The sequence below is a fragment of the Jaculus jaculus genome, chromosome 19 (assembly GCF_020740685.1).
Source record: "Jaculus jaculus isolate mJacJac1 chromosome 19, mJacJac1.mat.Y.cur, whole genome shotgun sequence".
Classification (NCBI taxonomy): domain Eukaryota; kingdom Metazoa; phylum Chordata; class Mammalia; order Rodentia; family Dipodidae; genus Jaculus; species Jaculus jaculus.
The window spans coordinates 54,094,162-54,113,940 of NC_059120.1; the positions used below are offsets into that span (position 1 = coordinate 54,094,162).

The window sequence follows — 19,779 nt, forward strand, 5'->3', positions numbered from 1 at the left end:
CATGAAGCAAATGAATTGAGGGTTTTGAGTAGAGGCAAAGTGTTTCATGGTGAGAAAAAAATTCACATATGGTGCATTTAAAAAATTGATTTATAGCCGGGCACGGTGGTGCACACCTTTATCCCAGCATTCAGGAAGCAGAGATAGGAGGATTGCCTTGAGTTTGAGGCCACTTTGAAACTACATATTGAATTCCAGGTCAGCCAGAGCTAGAGCGGGATTCTAACTCGGAAAACCAAAATACGATAAAATAAAATAAAAAATTAATCTATAATTGGGTGTGGTGGCACATGTCTTTAATCCTAGCACTCAGGAGGCAAAGGTTAGGAGGATTGTTGTGAGTTCAAGACCAGCCTGGGACTACAGAGTGAGTTCCAGGTCAGCCTGGGCTAGAGTGAGACCCTACCTCGAAAAAACTTAAAGCAACAATAACAAAAACATTAATTTATAACTTGCTATTACTTCTAATCTGCTAGCCTACAGGCTAACATGAGTTTTTATTTAGAAAGACTTTCACTAGACCCAAAGTTCATAATCTCAGAGACCCTGACTGGTTCCTGCTGAAGCTTGTCAGGTCATGAAAAGAAGCCTGTGCAGAAAGTGGGTAGTCCCCTCCCCCCCGCGCCGTCACAGCACGGCTTTGTCTGGAAGGAAGAACACTTGTATTTGACACCCTTCTTTCCTGTCTCAGGTCATGCTGTAGACAAGTAGTGAAGTCTCAGGAAATACTTCTTAGAAGAATGAAGCAACATAAATAGTGTCTGGGAGCTTGAGCCTTGGATTACTTGGGTATGAAAATGATTGTCAGTCATTCTAAATCCCAGGATTTTTATTTTAAGAGAAAGAGAGAGAGAGAGAGGGAGGGAAAGTAATAGCACTTACGTTAAAGATCACGGTGAGGGTGAAGTAGCTAGTACACGTGACATTGCAAACTGACTGCAGGCGCATGCCCCACCTTGTGCATCTGGCTTTATATGGTACTGGGGAATTGAACCTGGGTCCTTAGGCTTCTCAGGCAAGAGCCTTAACTGCTAAGCTATCTCTACAGCTCTATTTTCATTTTTAAAATTTATTTATGTGTGTGTGTATGTGTGTGCACACCAGAGTCTTTTGCTGCTGCAAACAAACACCAGATACATGGACCATTTTTTTGTGTCTGGTTTCATGTAGGTGCCAGGTAATTCAGCCCGAGGCAGCAGATTTTGCAATCAAGTGTCTCTAACCACTGAGTCATCTCCACAGCCCCAATTTTCTTTCTCTCTTTCTCTCTTTTTTTTTTTTTTAAATTTGTGTTTCAAACTTTATTCTCAGGCTTTTTCAGCTTAATTAGCTGCAAAGAATGAATTGTTTATAAGCAAAAACTAAAAAAGAGCTGCTGTGTCCAAGAGGTGTTGGCTTAAAAATATTAGAGGTAGCGTGGTGGTGCACACCTTTAATCCCAGCACTCAGGAGGCAGAGGTAGGAGGATTGCTATGAGTTCAAGGCCACCCTGAGACTACATAATGAATTCCAGGTCAGTCTGGGTTAAAGTGAAACCTCGAGAAAACAAATCAAACAAATGAAAATATTAGAGGTGTAGATTTTATCAGATCCATGAACAAAAGCATCCTAAAAAGCAGTCATAACAAAATAGCAGCTCACAATGCCTTCTTCAAGCTTTCTTCTTCAGAAGTTGATTCAGTTCAGTTTGCCTCATTCTTAAGCCGCATCAAAATTCTCAAGATCTGGAACCTGGTCTTCACCCTCCTCTCTGGCAGCAAGTGGCGCTTTTCCATGTGCAGGTTATTTGGGCTGAGGTGCAGCTCGTCTCCTTAAACTAGTCAGTCTCTGCACCAAGCTGGTTTCCGCATTCAGCTGCTTTGTCAGCATGGCCTGTCATGGTGAAAGTGTTTGCTGCCAGAGATGCCTGGACTTGTTAAAGTGGCTCACTGTTCCTTGGTTTGCAGACATACTCACCTTCTCAGTGCCAGAGATACTGTTTACCCCGAACTTCATTAAGGAGAACTGAAGCTTTTTTACTCTCTGCTGTACTTGCCCTGTGAACCACCTTCTTTCTACAAGCAGTTCCTTTCCCACCAATGCACACTGGTGCCTGCAGTTTGGCCAGTTTTTCCTGGTTCATAATAGTCTTTTCATCTTGTCGGAGTAGAAATGGATCCTCGAAGGATACTAGAGTTGAAGCTCAGGGGTCTCTGACCAGCTGAGAATAGGCATTCATATGTGGTGACACAAGACAGCTAGAGCGAGGCAGGCTCTTTTCTGTTGTTATTGTTGGTTTTTGTTTGTTTTTTTGAGATAGGCTCCTACTCTAGCCCAGGCTGACCTAGAATTCACTATGTAGTCTCAGGGTGGCTTTGAACTCATAGTGATCCTCCTACCTCTGTATCCTGGGTGCTGGGATTAAAGGTGTGCACTACCATGCTAGGCCAGGCTCTTTAAAATATATATATATATGTATATGTATATGTATATGTATATGTATATGTATATGTATATGTATATGTATATGTATATGTATATGTATATGTATATGTATATGTATTTGAGAGAGAGAGAGAGAGAGAGAGAGAGAATAGGCATGCCAGGGCCTCCAACCATTGCAAACAAACTCCAGATATATGTACCACCTTGTGCATCTGATTTATGTGTGTCCTAGGGAATTGACCTGGGTCCTTTGGCTTTGCAGGTAAACCAAGGTCCTTTGCCTTAACTGTTAAGCCAGCTCTCCAGCCCAAAGTTGTTGTTTTTTTTTTAATGGCTTCTAGATCATGTTTGTTTTTTTTTTTAATCCTCATATGACCTTGGATCTTTTACTAATAAATTTTATTCTCATTAAACTCATAAGAGGACTACTTGAGACACATTGCACTACTTAACTTTGATCACTTAACGAAAACAAAAAAATAGCCAGGCATGGTGATACACACTTACAATCCCTACTCAAGGAAGATTGAGGCAGAAGGATCACAAGTGCCAGGCCAGCCTGAGGCTAAATAGCAAGCAAGAACTTGTCTCAACAAACAAAAAAAGTATCTTTTTTTTTTTTTTTTCTAAACCACCATTTAGCCAGCATTTCAGAAACCATATTGACCAACAATAGACCTGTAAAGCAAAATTTTATGTTGACTAGTCATTAAGAAAAAGAATATTGCCGGGCATGGTGGCTCACGCCTTTAATCCCAGCACTTGGGAGGCAGAGGCGGGAGGATTGCTATGAGTTCGAGGCCACCCTGAGACTCCATAGTGAATTCCAGGTCAGCCTGAGCTACAGTGAGACCCTACCAAAAAAAAAAAAAAAAAAGTAAAAGAATATTGTGAGCCGGGCATAGTGGCTCCCATAGTCCCAGTACTTGGGAGGCAGAGGTAGAAGGGTGTCTGTGAGTCAAGGCCACCCTGAGAACTCCAGGGCAGCCTGGTTCAGAGTGAGACCCTACCTCATAAAACCAAAAAAAGAAAAAAAGAGAATATTATGGACTAGACAATCAGTGGTTAAAGGCACTTTCTTGCAAAGCCTAACAGCTCAAGTTCAATGCCCCGGTACCCATGGAAAGCCAGGTGCACAAAGTGGCACATGTGTCTGGAGTTCGTTTGCAGTAACAGGAGGGTCTGGCATTCCTGTACACATACATACACACTCTCTCTGTGCCTTTCTTTCTCTGGTAAAAAACATTTTGTTAAAAAAGAAAATTGAGGGCTGGAGAGATGGCTTAGCAGCTAAGGTGCTTGCCTACAAAGCCAAAGGACCTCCGTTTGATTCCCCAGCACCCATGTAAACCAGATACACAAGGAGTCACATGCATCTCGAGTTCATTTGCAGTGGCAAGGAGCCCTGGCATGCCCCTTCTCTCTCTCTCTGTCTCTCTCTCTCTGCCTCTCTCCCTCTCTCAAATAAATAAATATATAAAATATATTTTTTTTAAGAATATTATGCTGGGTGTAGTGGTACACTCCTTTAATCCCAGCACTCGGGAGGCAGAGGTAGGAGGATCACCATGAGTTTGAGGCCCCACCCTGAGACTCCAACATGAATTCCAGGTCTGCCTGGGCTAGAAGGAAACCCTACCTTGAAAAACCAAAAATATGTATGTATATATTGAGGTCTAGAGAGATGGCTTCGTGGTAAAGGAGCTTGCCTGCTGATTCCTAAGGACCCAGGTTCAGTTCTCCAGGACCCACATAAAGCCAGATGCACAAAGTGGCACATGCGTCTGGAATTCATTTGCAGCATTTGAAGGCCCTGGCATGCCCATTCTCTCTCCCTGCCTCTTCTCTGTCTCACAGATAAATATTTAAAAAAAATAGCTTAAAAAGAATATTGAAAGCCAGGAATGGTGGTCAGTGCTATAACACAAGCCGGAAGATCAGGAGTCGAGGTCATTCTTAGCTACAAAGTAAATTTAAGACCAGCTTGGGCTGCATAATATACTGTCTCCCCCCCACCAAAAAAAAAAAGAAGATTGGTTTAGATATGTTACCATCAATGAAATTAAATTAGATCCTACCTATTTTTCCTAGAAACACTGTTTATAGTCCCTTAGCACTGTTCTCTGAGAGGCAGTTAAATCAGTCATTTTCATCTTATCAGCATGTTGAACACTCCTTGCATTTAATCTACAGCTCATTTTCTTATTCCTTGGTGGTTTACTACATTCATATGATAGTAAGTAAATAGCAAGGGAGAGATTCTGTGGGTTGAACTAAAGCAAAAAACGTGGAAGTTGACTTCAATTATTGAGATCATCTGCAGTTTGTACAATAATCTCAGATGTTTATATGGCACAAAAAATGGTTGCTGTGCTACTCCTAGTTTTGTAATCTTTTTGTTTGTTTTGTTGTTTTTTTGAGGAAGGGTCTCACCTTAGCTCAGGCTAACCTGGAATCCACTATGTAGTCTCAGGGTGGTCTTGAACTCACAGCAGTTCTCCTACCTCTGCTTCCTAAGTGTGCTGTCATGCCTGGTGGTCTTTCCCTATTTCTTGATTAGGCCTATACAAAATCAGAGTTTAGTATAAAGGTGTGTGTGTGTGTGTGTGTGTGTGTGTGTGTGTGTGTGTTTCTTTTTTTCCTAAGGAAGGTTCTACTCTAGCTCAGGCTGACCTGGAACTCTCTCTGTAGCCCTGGGTTTGCCTTAAACTCTGTGATCCTTCTACCATAGTCTCCTAAATGCTGGGATTAAAAGCATGCATCACTATGCCTGGCCCAAAGTTTTTTTAATCCTAGATTGTTAAATAGACAATAGTTTTCTGTTTTGTTCTCTATTCATTTATTATTGTTGGTTACTATTAGTGTTAATTACTAGTACTATTACTGTGTTGTTGCTGTACTTTTTTCTCTTGGTAGTAGCAAGGCTAATGGAAATTTTAATAAAGAATAACCAAAAATTCATTTATATTCCTAACAAATAAACACTACCATGTAGCAGACATTTGCCATGCAGTTAACAGCCTGTCTAACTCTTCTTCTCTTATTTTATTTTATTTTAACTTTTTTTTTTTTTTTTTTTTGGTTTTTCAAGGTAGGGTTTCACTCTGGCTCAGGCTGACCTGGAATTCACTATGTAGTCTCAAGCTGGCCTCAAACTCATGATAATCCTCCTACCTCTGCCTCCCAAGTGCTGGGATTAAAGGTGTGCATCACCACGCCTGGCTTTTTTTTTTTTTTTTTTTTCATTTTTCAAGGAAAGATCTTGCTCTAGCCCAGGCTGACCTGGAATTCATTATGTAGTCTCAGGCTGGCCTCAAACTCACAGCAATCCTCCTACTTCTGCCTCCCAAATGCCAGGATCAAAGGCGTGCACTACCACACCTGGCCAGGACCCTGTAATCTTAATGTAGTGTCCATTTCCCAACAGTCATATTGATAATTAAGAAGCCCTGAGGAAAGCAGTTCAAAAATGGAGTCAAAGAGTAACATGAGAGGGCTGGAGGGATGGCTTAGCGGGTAAGGTGTTTGCCTGCAAAGCCAAAGGACCGAGGTTCGATTCCCCAGGACCCATGATAGCTAGATGCACAAGGGGGCCCACATCTGGAGTTTGTTTGCAGTGGCACACCCATTCTCTCTCTCCCTCTTTCTCTGTCCAATAAATAAATAGTAAATTTAAAAGAAAAGAGTAACAGGAGAGTGAGACAAACCAAAAAGACCTGCTTTTCCAAGGACTGACAGAGCTGAAAGAGAAGCAGGAATTCCGCTTGTACCTACATGTTCCTGTTCATGAGTATAATCTAGCTAGAACTTGGAGCTGAGTCTTGCATTGGGTCCTAAGAGCTCCAAAGTAGACAAAATGTCTACTCATTGTGATTCTAGGTAGGATCTGGGCCAGATCTACCATAGAGAGCTAAGTCAAGCCAGAAAAGTGTAAATACCAGTACCAAATCTTGAGAAAAATGGGAATAGATTCTTGCATGGGAAGCAGCAGAGTAAGACCCACATGAAAGGAGTGAGGGGAGGGTGCAGACTGATGGCTGCGACAGCTTTGGGTGTTCCCATGCTACTTTCCATACAGTGACTTGGGCATCTCAGATTTGCTTAAAAGTAAAATGACAAGTCAGCCAGAAATTGAGTGGCTTTAAAGGTGAAAGGCAGATGACTGCAAGGGCAGGAAATCAAACATTGTGCCTACGAAAAAGTGCACATTGTGCAAAAGAGAAATGACAGTAGATACCACAGATAGAATTTCACAGTGTTTAAATTATGCCAAGTAAGTTGAAACATATGAGATTGTGTATAGTTCTTTGATAAATTGTACCCTGAACTGTCTTTACATTATGACAGAAAATACTAGAACATTCGAATAGATATCCCAAGTAGGCTGTATCCCATGGCTACTCTGGAAAAGTTACCACAAAAGGAAAAAAAAGAAAAAAATTCCTATGAATTGATTTCTAAATGAAAATTTTCTTCCTTTCTGATCCCTGGTTGATAAAGATAGAACATAAACCCAGAAAAACAGCGGGCTACTTCTCAGACCTGGCATGAGGTTCCGCACGCGGTCCTGGCCCCTGTCCCTGGTGTGCAGAGCTGTCATTCTTAGGCAGGACGCATGGCTGCTGGGAGGCGTGAAGGGAATGTGCTCCTGGGGCTCATGTTTTCTTCAGGATAGAAGGTCAGAAAGTCATTTGCTTCTTATAGCATCTTTTTTGTTGTTGTTCTTCATTTTTATTTTATTTATTTATTTGAGAGTGAGAGAGAGAGAAAGAGAATGGGCACATCAGGGCCTCCAGCCACTGCAAACGAACTCTAGACGCGTGCGCCCCCTTGTGCATCTGGCCCACGTGGGTCCTGGGGAATCGAGCCTCAATCTGGGGTCCTTCGGCTTCACAGGCAAGCACTTAACCACTAAGCCATCTCTCCAGCCCTTATAGCATCTTTTAAATCATAAAAATTTAAAAATTGCCTCCTTTGGGGCTGGAGCGAAGACTGAGTGGTTAAGGTACTTGCCTACAAAGCTTAAGACCCAGGTTCAGTTCCCCATAACCCACATAGCCAGACGCACAAGGTAGTGCATGCGTCTGGAGTTCATCTGCAGTGGCTAGAGGCCCTGGAGTGTCCATTCTCTCCCTCCCCACCATGTGCATCTTTCTCCCTCCCTCTCTCCTTCCCTTTCTCTCTCCCTCCCCCCTCCTCTTAACTAAATAAGTTGTAATGTTCTCTGCAGGCGATTGTTGTTGTGCCCCAGGATCCAGGGCCCTCGGGGGCTCTTTCCACTCTTCCACATTTCTTCCCCTGGCTTTCATACTCCCGGTAACAGCGCCACTGCTTCCAGCCTCTCGCGCTAACCCCACTTTGCTGGAGCTGCCTCTTGTTTTTTGAAGTTGTTCCTGACTCAGCAGTCGCACATACTTTCTCTTCATCTTACCTCTCCTCTGCACTCCTCCCCTCTCACTCTAATTTTTCTGTTTTTATTTTGGGGGATTTTGTTGTGGTGGTGGTTGTTGATATGCTTCATTTGCTCTGGAAGAGAAAAATTGTCTTGGGCTGGAGAGATGGCTTAGCAGTTAAGGTGTTTGCCTGTGAAGCCAAAGGACCTTGGTTCAATTCCCCAGGACCCACACAAGCCAGATGCACAAAGTGGCAATACCTCTGGAGTTCATTTGCAGCAATTGAAGGCCCTGACACACCCATCCCCCCCCCAAATAAAAATAAAATAAAGAAAAAATGTATTGTAAAAAATTCTCACAAAAATCCATAAAAAACATGTACTAAAGTACATAAAGGTGGGAAATAGGGCCATAAGCGTACCACTTAACATTGTCTGACAAAACAAAAAGAAACCTAGGTAACTTTTTTCTTTTCTTTTCTTTCTTTCCTTCTTTTTTTTTTTTTTTTTTTTTTTTTTTGGTTTTCCAAGATAGGGTCTTGCTCTCTAGCCCAGACTGGCCTGGAATTCACTCACCAGTCTCAGGCTGGCCTCGAACTCACAGCAATCCTACCTCTATGTCCCAAGTGCTAAGATTAAAGGCATGTGCCACCACACCCAGCTTCTAGGTAACTTTTTAAAGAAAATATTTTATTTTTATTTATTTATTTGAGAGAGAGAGGAGGAGAGAGAGAAAGGCAGATAGACAGATAGAAAGAGAGATAGAATGGGAGCACCAGGGCATCCAGCCACTGCAAACAAACTCCAGATGCATGTGCCACCTTGTGCATCTGGCTTATATTGGTTCTTTGGCTTTGCAGGCAAGTGCCTTAACCACTTTACCATCTCTCTAGCCCCTAGGTAACTTTTTAATCAGCCCTAATAAAAAAATTTATAACATTTGTAGCCAGTTGTGGTGGCTCACAGCTGGAATCCTAGCACTTAAAGATAGAGTCAAAAGGATTGCCACAAAAAAAAAAAAAGGCTGGAGGAATGGCTTAGCAGTTAAAGCATTTTCCTGCAAAGCCAAAGGATCCAGGTTCAATTCCTCAGGATCCACATTAATCAGAAGCACAAATGGGCAAACGTGTCTAGAGTTCATTTGTAGTAGCTGGAGGCCCTGGCACACCCATTCTTTCTCTCTCCCTCTTTCTCTGTCAAATAAATAAAAGTAAAATATTTTCAAAATTAAAAAAAAAGAAGCCAGGCATGATGGTGCATGCCTTTCATCCCACCATTCAGGAGGCAGACACAGGATTGCAGTGAGTTTGAGGGCACCCTGAGACTACATAGTGAATTCCAGGTCAGCCTGGGCTAGAGGGAGACCCTACCTCGAAAGACCAAATACCAAAAAGAAAAAGAAAAGAAAAAGTTATTTTCTTACAGAGACTAATTACACTAAAATTTAAAATGCCACATAAGGTCATCTTCATCAATCATTTTTGGTTATTTTGTTTTGATTTTATTTCAATGAAACACCCTTGTGTCCTTTTCATAGTCACACTTGCCCCTTTCCCAGGGTAATTAACACAGCTCAGCAGCTCCTAAAGCTACCGAAACATATGCTTTCTGCAGAAAATGCTTCTGCAGGGTTTTCATTGATGGACAGTTGATACACGAAGCAGTATGCCTTCTGTGTTAAGCTGATGCCATTTCCTTATTGGTCAACCTCAAGAGCTGGGGGATCATGAAGAAACACATTTTGCAGCACAATGGATTACCTTAGTTTCTTTTTTTTGCATATTTATTTTTGGACCAACACATCCATATAGATCAGGTAGAAAGTGAAATCAGATTCCAGTTTAGCATGCAGAAACCTCTGCAGTGTGGACATTATTGGCTCCATTTGGTAGACTCTGTTGCTGACCATGATTTGGCAGGAATAGCTGTACGAGGGTGCAAATCTTTACAGACCCAGCTTAGTTCTCTTGCAGTGTCTTCTCTTGGAGTTGTACCTGATTTTGTTAGCAGTTTTCACTCAAATCCATTGAAGAATGGGATGGTTTTGCTTGTGTTTCTTGGCAAGGAGTTGCTTAATACTGAAAGTCTTGTGAGACGATAAGAAAGACATCAGGCAAATGCAATGAACCACGATGATAGAGGAAATCAGAAGAGCTAATATTTCCTTTTATTTACTTATTTGAGTGAGAGAAAGAGAATGGGTGGGGTGCACCAGGGCCTCTAGCCATTGCAAATGAAATCCAGACGCATGTGCCCCCTTGTACATCTGGCTTATATGTGTCCTAGGGAATCAAACCTGGGTCCTTTGGCTTTGCAGGCAAGTGCCTTAATCACTAAGCCATCTCTCCAGCCTGGATTAAATCAGTTTCATCCTTCTTTACCCTATTGTCTGTTAACTCACTGAAGCCAAAATCTGGTCTTAAGTCATCTGTGCTTCCCCAGCAGTGCCTAGCATAGCACCTTCTGGTGGCTCAAAAAGTATTTTGGGTTCAATTATTTGTTCTGCTAAATACTGCAGGAACACCCTTGTTAGAGAATTACAGAAGGTAAACATGATTTATTCTGATTCTCATTGCCATCTGTTCCTGCATCTTAAGATCATAAATTCTCAATTTTATTATTTATTTTTTTGAGAGAGAGATACAGAAATAGACAGGTAAAGAGAGAGAGGGAGAGAACTGGCATGCCAGGGCCTCCAGCCACTGCAAACAAAAAGCTTTAGATGCATGCACCTCCTTGTGCATCTGGCTTACATGGGTCCTGGGGAGTCAAACCTGGGTCCTTTGGCTTTGCAGGCAAGTGTCTTAACCACTAAGCCATATTTCCAGCTCAAGTTCTCAGTTTTAGAGATTCCATTCTAGTACATACTCATGCCTCTGTCAGCCGTATAGAGGCCTATTACTTCTGGTGTTTCCTGGAGATTAAGTTCAGTCCTTTGTAAAATTCTGCCATCTTGTCTCCATTCAGACATAATTAAGTGATCAGTCTCTAGTACTACAAGAAAGCAGCATTTTGCAAGTTAGTTGTTGTTCTTGCTGTGTGTTGTATTGGTTAAGGTAGAAATAGGAGATGCTTTTTATATCAGCAAGGAAGTAATTTGAACTATTAAAAAAGAAAAGAGTTGCTTGAGAGATTGCTAAGTGGTTAGGGCCCTTGCCTGTGAAGCCTAAGGACCCAGAGTCAGTTCCCCAGTACCCATGTAAGCCAGATGCATAAGGTGGCACATGTGTCTGGGGTTCATTTGCAGTGGCTAGAGGTCTTGGCATGCCCATTCTCTCTCTCTCTCTCATATAATAAATAAATAAATAATAGGTTGATATTGTATATATGTTAAGTACAATGATTGTGATGGGGAGGTAATATGATGGAGAATGGAATTTCAAAGGGGAAGGTATGGGGGTGGGGAGGAAGGGAATTACCATGGGATTTTTTTTTTATAATCATGGAAAATGCTAATAAAAATTTTAAAAAATTAAAAAATAAATAAATAAAAATATATTTAAAAAAAAGAAAAGAGAAACTCATTAAATTCACTTTTTTCCTAAAGCAATTACAATGGTAATACTGTCCTTATTTAATTCTGACCTTAAATAAAGAGTAATGTTCCATAGTTCAGACACCATGACATACACATTCTTGTGGTAGTTATCTCAGTCATGAATTCCCTTGTGTCTCTACCACTCAATAGTTGTCAGATCGCAAGCATTACACAAGAGATCAATCAAGTGAAGGGAGGATAAATATCAGTTCTGTTTCTCTTCAGAATGTGAAGAGGCTCCTACAGAACCCGAAAGTGACAGAATTTGATGCTGCCCGCTTGGTGATGCTTTATGCTCTGCATTATGAGCGACACAGCAGCAACAGCCTGCCTGGGCTAATAATGGACCTCCGGAACAAAGGAGTTTCTGAGAAGTATCGAAAGGTACCGACATTTTTAAAAAAGATTTAACTAATTCATTCATTTACTTACTTGAAAGAGAGAGAATAAGAATGGGCATGTGAGGGCCTCTAGCCACTGTAAAAGAGCTCCAGACTTGGGTACTACCTTGTGCATCTGGCTTACATGGGTCCTGGGGAATTGAACGTGGGTTCTTAGGCTTCACAGACAAGCGCCTTAACTGCTAAGCCATCTCTCCATCCCGAAAGGTACCAACATTTGTGTGTGTATGTGTGTTTGTGTAAAAACATTTTTTTAAAAAGAATCTTATGGGGCTGGAGAGATGGCTTAGCAGTTAAGGCGCTTGCCTACAAAGCCAAAGGACCTTGGTTCAGTTCCCCAGGACCCATGTAAGCCAGATGCACAAGGTGGTGCATGCATCTGGAGTTCATTTGCAGTGGCTGGAAGCTGTGGCATGCCCATTCTCTCTCTCTCTCTCTTTCTCTCTCCCTCCCTCCCTCTATCCCTCTCTCAAATAAATAAATAATTTTTTTTTAAAAGGAATCTTACTATGTAGTGGGGGAGTGGATGGCTCAAACTTACAGTCCTCCTACGGGAGTCTTCCAAGTTCTAGGATTACTGGCATGCATCACTGTGCCCAGCACCAAATTTACATATTAAACCTAGAAACCAAGAACCAACTCTGTTATGTTCTTTGCCCCAACAAATAATAAATCATACTGCTTATTTATAGCAATGTATAATTCTGTCTTCTCATATCTTTCATGTGCTTAATAAAATTGTATTTTGAAATGAACTTCTTAATCCCTTTGCAGTAAAAGATTACTCCTCTTTTTCTTTTTATAGCTTGTGTCTGCTGTTGTTGAATATGGTGGTAAACGGGTTAGAGGAAGTGACCTCTTCAGCCCCAAAGATGCAGTGGCTATTACTAAACAGTTCCTCAAAGGATTGAAGGTTAGACGGCTCTTCTATGCTTTTCCTAAGGGACAAGCAGTCAAAACCCCTGAGACTGAGAGTGAAATGAAAGTGATCTTAAATGTATATCCAGGCTGGGCGTGGTGGTGCAAGACCCTACCTCGACAAACCAGTAGGGTTTCACTTTAGCACGCTGACCTGGAATTCACTATGTGGTGTCAGGTGGCTTCAAACTCAGTGATCCTTCTATGTCTGCTTCCCAACTGCTAGGATTAAGGCATGTACCACTAAACCTAGTAGGAGACATTCTTTTGAAAGCTTTTTCTTTTAAAGTATTATTTTTTATTTATTTGCAAACAGACATTGAAGAGAGACAGAAAGAATGAGCATACCAAAGCCTCGAGCCATTGTAAATGGACCCCAGATGCATACATCACTTATCTGGCTTTTCATGTGTACTGGGGAATTGAACTCAGATCCTTAGGCTTTACAGGCAAGCACCTTAACTACTGAGCCATCTCTCCAAACTTTTTCTTTTAGTGCTTTCTGTTCTGGACAGTATTAAAAACTTATTATTTTATTTTTCATTTACTTATTAGAGAGAGAAGGAGGGAGGAAGAGAGAGAGAATGGGCGTGACAGGGCCTCTGGCCACTGTAAACAAACTCCAGATGTATACACCATCATGTGCATCTGGCTTACGTGGGATCTGGAGAATTGAACCTGGATCCTTAGGCTTTGTAGGCAAGCACCTTAACTACTAAGCCATCCCTCCAGCCCTCTGGAGAGTATTAAAGTGGACCAAATTGCTGAGCAGGAAATAATTGAACATATTTCCAGGAAGTACTCAAGAGTGAAAATAGAAACAGCTGTGTTAGTCACATTTACTTTTTCTTCATGTGTTAAGTAGTGTCTCTCTCTCTGGATCTCATGTACCACAGGCTTTCCTCCAATTTATGGTGTAGTCAAGGATATCCTTGAACTTCTGATCCTCCTGCCTCCACCTCCCAAGTGCTGGGAACATAGGCATGTGCCACCATGCCTGGGTTTAGCGGTTCTGGGCATTGAACCCAGGGCTTCCTGCATTCTAGGCAGGCATTCAACCAACTGAGCTACATTTATTTATTACTTATTTATTTACAAGGAGAGCAAGAGAGGATGGGTATACATGACTATTTTGCCACCGTATTACTTTGTGCCTTGGCTTTACATGGGTACTGAGGAATCTGACACCGGCCATCAGCCTTTGCAAGCAAGTGCCTTTAACCACTTAGCCATCTCTCCAGCCCTGATCCAGTGGTTTCTTTTTCTTTACGTTTCTTTCTTTCTTTCTTTCTTTCTTTGGTTTCTTGAGGCAGGGTCTCACTCTAGCCCAAGCTGACCCGGAATTCACTCCATAGTCTCGGGGTGATCTTGAACTCTCAGTGATCCTCCTACTCTGCCTCCCAACTGCTAGGATTAAAGGTGTGTGCCAGCATGCCCAGCTTTTTTATTTTGTTTTGTTATGTTATGTTTTTTTGAGATAGGGTCTCACTCTAGCCCAGGCTGTCCTGGAATTCACTATGTAGCCTCAGGGTGGCCTCAAACTCACGGCGATCCACCTACCTATGTGCGCCACCATGTCCAGCAATAAAAATATTAAAAAAAAAAAAAGAAATCAACAAATGTTTTGTCTTTAATTTCCTTCAAAAAGAAACCACTGGCAGGGCATAGTGGCACACGCCTTTAATCCCAGCACTTGGAAGGCAGAGGTAGGATTAGCACTGTGAGTTCAAGAGTGAAACCCTATTTCAAAAAAAATTTACATATATATATATATATGAATATATTTTTTGAGATAGCAAGGCAGATAGAGAGATAGAGAGAGAAAGTGCACACCAAGGCCTCTAGCCTCTGCAAACAAGCTCCAGTTGCATATACTACCTTGTACATCTGGCTTTATGTGGGTACTAGAGAATTGAAGCTGAGCCCTTTGGTTTTGTTGGCAAGCACCTTAAGCCCTGAGCCATCTCTCCAGCCCCTCATGACAATCCTCTTACCTCTGCCTCCCAAGTGTTGGGTTAAAGGCATATGCCACCATACCTGGCTCTTACTTTCCTTCCTTCCTTCCTTCCTTCCTTCCTTCCTTCCTTCCTTCCTTCCTTCCTTCCTTTCTTTCTTTCTTTCTTTCTTTCTTTCTTTCTTTTTTTCCCAAGGTAGGGTTTCACTCTAGCTCAGGCTGACCTGGAATTCACAATGTAGTCTCAGGTAGCCTCAAACTCACAGTAATCCTCCTACCTCTGCCTCCCGAGTGCTGAGATTTTTGAGAAAAAAAATATAGGGCTGGAGAGATGGCTTAGCAGTTAAGGCACATGCCTGGAAGCCTAAGGACCCAGGTTCAATTCTCTAGGTTCCACATAAGCCAGATGCTCATAGTGGCACATGGCATCTGGAGTTCATTTGCATTGGCTAGAAGCCCAGGCACACACATGTGTGTGTCTCTCTCTCACTGTAATAAATAAATAAAAATAAAATATTTTAAAAATACATATATAAGCTGAGTGTGGTGGCAGCTGAGCTAGAGCAAGATCCTACCTCAAAATATCAAAAGAAAAAATATTTGCAAGGAGAGAGAATGGGTGAGCCAGGGCCTCTTGCTACTGCAAATGAACTCCAAATGCATGTACCATTTTGTGCAGGCTTTACCTGGGTACTGGGGAATTGAATTGGGCTATCAGGCTTTATAAGCAAGTGCCTTTAACTGCTGAGCCATTTTCACAACCTCAAAATAACTTATTTATTTATTTGAGACAGTGAGAGAAAGAGGCACACATAGAGTAGTGTGGGCATGCTATGGCTTCCCACCACTGCAAATGAACTCCAGATGCTTGTGTCCCTTACTGCATCTGGCTTTACGTGGGTACTGGAGACTCAAACTTGAATCCTAACACTTTTTGGGCAAATACCTTAACCACTGAGCCATCTCTCCAGCTCCCAAAATAATTGTTTTTTAATTACTTATTTGCAAGCAGAGAGAGAGAAAAGAGACAGACAGACAGAAAGGGCACATCAGGGCCTCTAGCCACTGCAAACGAACTCCAGACGCATGTGCCCCTTGTGCATCTGTCTTATGTGGGTCCTGTGGCTTCGCAGGCAAACACCTTAACCTCTAAGCCGTCTCTCCAGCAACATCCCCCCAAGTAATTTTTAAATATTCTAAAATTTCCATTTGATTTTATTGTATTATAGCTATTGTGTGTATGTCTTTTCCTAATATGAGTGTTACTAAATGTTATATTGCTAGCTTTCCCCCAAATAACATAAATACAATTTTCCCTATTTTAGGGAGTGGAAAATGTATATACACAGCATCAGCCTTTCCTGCATGAGACCCTGGACCATCTCATCAAAGGAAAGCTTAAAGAAAACCTCTATCCTTATTTAGGTCCCAGCACACTCAGAGACAGGTAAGGTAACAAAGATATTAGTGATTAAAAACTCGAATCCCAGAAAAAGACAGAGAAATTCTCAGTTCACAAGATGCACAGCTGTCCTGAAGAAACACACTACATACTGCTGAGAGGGCCGAAGGACAGGTGGGAGGCTGCTAAGAGCCGAGGACCTTGGTTCCATCATGGTGAAAAACTGAGCTTTACCAGCCACCCGTGACCTTGGCAGAGGACTCCAAGCCAAGATGAGATCACAGCCTTGGCTGACAGCTTGACTTCTGCTTGGTAAGACCTGAGCAGAGGACTCGGGTCTAACTCTGCATAGACTTTAGACCCACAGAAACTGTCAGTTTATAAACGATGCATCTTTAACACATTAAAAACAATTCAGTTTTATTTATCAAAACAAATGTTCACATGAGTGTGGTGTTACATGTTACATACCTACAAGCCCAGCTGTTGGTTCAAGGCCTGCCTGGGTATCTTAGTGAGACTTGTCTCAAAATGTAAAACAGTGAGGGCTGGAGAGATGGCTTAGAGGTTAAGGCACTTGCCTGCATATCCTAAGGACCCAGGTTTGATTCCCCATTACCCACATAAAGCCAGATGCACAAGGTGGCACACGCATCTGGAGTTCAGTTATAGTGGCTAGAGGCCCTGGTGCACCCATATTCTCTCTCTCTCAAATAAATATTTTTAAAAATGTAAAACTAGCTGGGCGTGGTGACACTCACCTTTAATCCCAGCACTCAGGAGGCAGAGGTAGGAAGATCGCAGTGAGTTCGAGGCCATCCTGAGACTACAATTAATTCCAGGTCAGCTTGAGCTACAGTGAGACCCTACCTCAGAAAACCCGAAAAAAAAAAATGTAAAACTGATAAGAGGGTGGGGATGTCTCAGTGGTTAACGGGGCTTGCTTGCGAAGCCAAGCACTTGTGTACAGCAAATGTGCCTAAGGCGGCGGGAGGCACGGTCGGGAGAAGCCTCGCCCCACAGGTCTGCTAGTCCGACCTTTGCTCGCAGTCTGGAAATTCAACTGCAGCAGCAAGAGACCCTTTCTCAAAGAACAAGGAGCACAGATACCTCAAAGTGGCCTCCGTATGTGCGCTGTGGCATGCATGTTCCCACACTCAAATAAATACTAAATAAGTAAATCGCTCACTGGTAGAGCATTTGCCTAGCATGCATGAGGCCCTGGATTTCATCTCTTATACCCCCCTCAAGTTTTGTTTAAATTCATACATAATCTACTGAAACATTTCTAAGTCCAGAGCATGCTAATCGCTGTTCAAAATACTCATTACAAAGAGCCAAGAGGATTTTTTTTTCTGTATCTGATGATGACATATATTAGAGTTTGCTTTTATCAGTTTTCAAGACTGAGGCTAATCATATAATAAAACATAGATTGAAAATAACTTTTTGTCATTTCAAAAGATCTGAAATTTTCTTTGAACTCAAAATGTTTTTATCTCTATCATATACAATTTTGGTTTTATGAATCTACTAAGTTTCTGGTACTTTGTTATATAATGATGATATATTTTTTTTTAAAAAAGATGGAATCAACAAAAATAAAAGATTTAGAGATTTAGATCTACTTATTTATTTTTCGAGGTAGGGTCTCACTCTAGCCAAGGCTGACCTGGAATTCACTCTGTAGTCTCAGGGTGGCCTCGAACTCGCGGCAATCCTCCTACCTCTGCTTCCCGAGTGCTGGGATTAAAGGCGTGCGCCACCATGCCTGGCTGATTTAGAGATTTAGAGTAATGTTAGGAACAAGCACTGAAGTGGTGTCAGTATTGTCTGGGTCTAAGATTCATTTGGTTTTGTATATGTCGGCACTAAATATGAATTCCTCTGCTAAAACCAAATCCTTTACATGCTTTTGAACAAAGCAAAGGTGTTTTTGAGGACCCCAAGTCCCTATATTCTGTATTTTAGAAACAGGCCATTTACTTATGACAATAAGGAAGGTCGAGCTCTGTGGCGTCTGCTCCTGGAATCCCAAACATTAGCACCGAAAAGCCAGCTTGCTGCCTGACTGCCACCCGAGTAGGGCGCTACTATTTTTAGTATGGATTGAGCTTTGCCAAAAGTGGCCAAACACAGACTGAGAGACCTGATTAATAAAGGCCATTTGTTTCACAGAAGAAAAGGATGACGTTCTTTTAGTTGTAATTTTACTCCAGTGGTTAGTTAATTTGAATAAAAACAAAATTTTCCCAGAATAATTTACTTAAGCCAAACTGAAAGTTAAATATATACAAATTCTTCCTAGTTAAAAATTAAATTTTTATAGTTTTTATTTGGACCACATGTAGCTGAATTCTACTGGGTAGTTTATTGGGTGAAAAAAAAAATTGCTGTTGGTTTAATTCTATTATTTCATTCAGTAATAATCCAAGAGCCTTGAAAGTATAGTGTTTCATAGATAAAATCAATTTCTGAAAAGGGAAAATGTTTTGAAGTTCACAGATGACCTGTACATGATAATATATGTATGTGTGTGTGTGTATAATTTTTTTAAATAGTCCTTTAAAAAAAATTATGATTTCCTATATACCAGGAAAAAAAGAAAAAAGAAAAAAAAACAGCTTTTAGGCCAGGCATGGTGGCCCATGCCTTTAATTCTACCACTCAGAGTCAGAAGTAAAAGGATTGCTGTGAGTCTGAGGCCAGCCTGAGACTACATAGTGAATTTCAGGTCCTAATGAGACCCTACCTCAAAAAAAAAAAAAAAAATGCTTTTAAAAAATCAAAGGTTAGCTGGGCATGGTGATGTACTCCTTTAATCCCAGCACTTGGGAGGCAGAGGTAGGAGGATCTCCATGAGTTTGAGGCCAACCTGAGACTACATAGTGAATTCCAGGTCAGCCTGCGCTAGAGTGAGACCCTACCTCAAAAAAAAAAAAAAAATCAAAGGTTGACAGGTAAAAATATAGTATGAAGCCTATGGATCCAGATTTGATTCCCCAGTACCCACGTAAGTCAGATGCACATGGTGGCACATGCTTCTGGAGTTTGTTTGCAGTGGCTAGAAGCTCTGGCATGCCCATTCTCTCTCTCTCAAATAAATAAGTTAAAAAAAAAAATCAAAGGTTGAAAGGATGAACATCTAATGTCAAATTCTAAGAGCACATTCATTCAAATACAATGTTTAGGGACCTTTGCAACAAAATCCAAAAATGTAAGGTAACTCTGTTCCTGAGGCTTTTAGTTAATTTAATAAGATTAAAACAATATGCTATACATTTCATATACAAACAAAAAATTAGCTACTTACTCCTAAAGGAAAAGTATAGAGCAGAAGATTCTATATACGATGATGTAATCAGCAACCTTTCTGTTACATGATTTCTTCCTAAACAGCTCAAAGTGATGCTGTTCCCCAAAAGTGCACATGGATCAGTTTTTGGCATTTGTTGGCATTTGTCATGATGACCTAAGCATGCATATAGTCAGCAAGTCCAGTTTTATTAGATGATTCCAGTTGTTAAGTAGACAGAAGTGGAGAGACAGGGAACTTGCTCTCAAGATACCTTTTACAATAAACATGTAAACAAACGTAAGGCTGTCAAAGAAATAAATAAAGTAATAAAAAAGTACTGTTTCCCCCTCTCCTGCTCCCCAGGTAGGGTCTCGCTCTAGCCCAGGCTGACCTGGAATTCCTATGTAGTCTCAAGGTAGCCTTGAACTTTCAGTGATCCTCCCACCTCAGCT

General features: G+C 41.4%; 1 protein-coding gene and 2 pseudogenes across 1 annotated transcript in view; 1 reads left to right on the forward strand and 2 right to left on the reverse strand.

Annotated features, from left to right (window-relative positions):
* Vps45 (vacuolar protein sorting 45 homolog) overlaps positions 1–19,779 on the forward strand; it is a 73,292-nt gene that overhangs the window by 21,795 nt on the left and 31,718 nt on the right. Inside the window, exons 11-13 of the mRNA XM_045138701.1 lie at positions 11,580–11,738; positions 12,561–12,668; positions 15,953–16,074. Of these exons, the coding sequence (XP_044994636.1) occupies positions 11,580–11,738; positions 12,561–12,668; positions 15,953–16,074 (389 nt within the window). The remainder of the gene's footprint in view (positions 1–11,579; positions 11,739–12,560; positions 12,669–15,952; positions 16,075–19,779) is intronic.
* LOC101602801 lies at positions 1,683–2,128 on the reverse strand (annotated as a pseudogene).
* Positions 9,762–9,926, reverse strand: LOC105944037 (annotated as a pseudogene).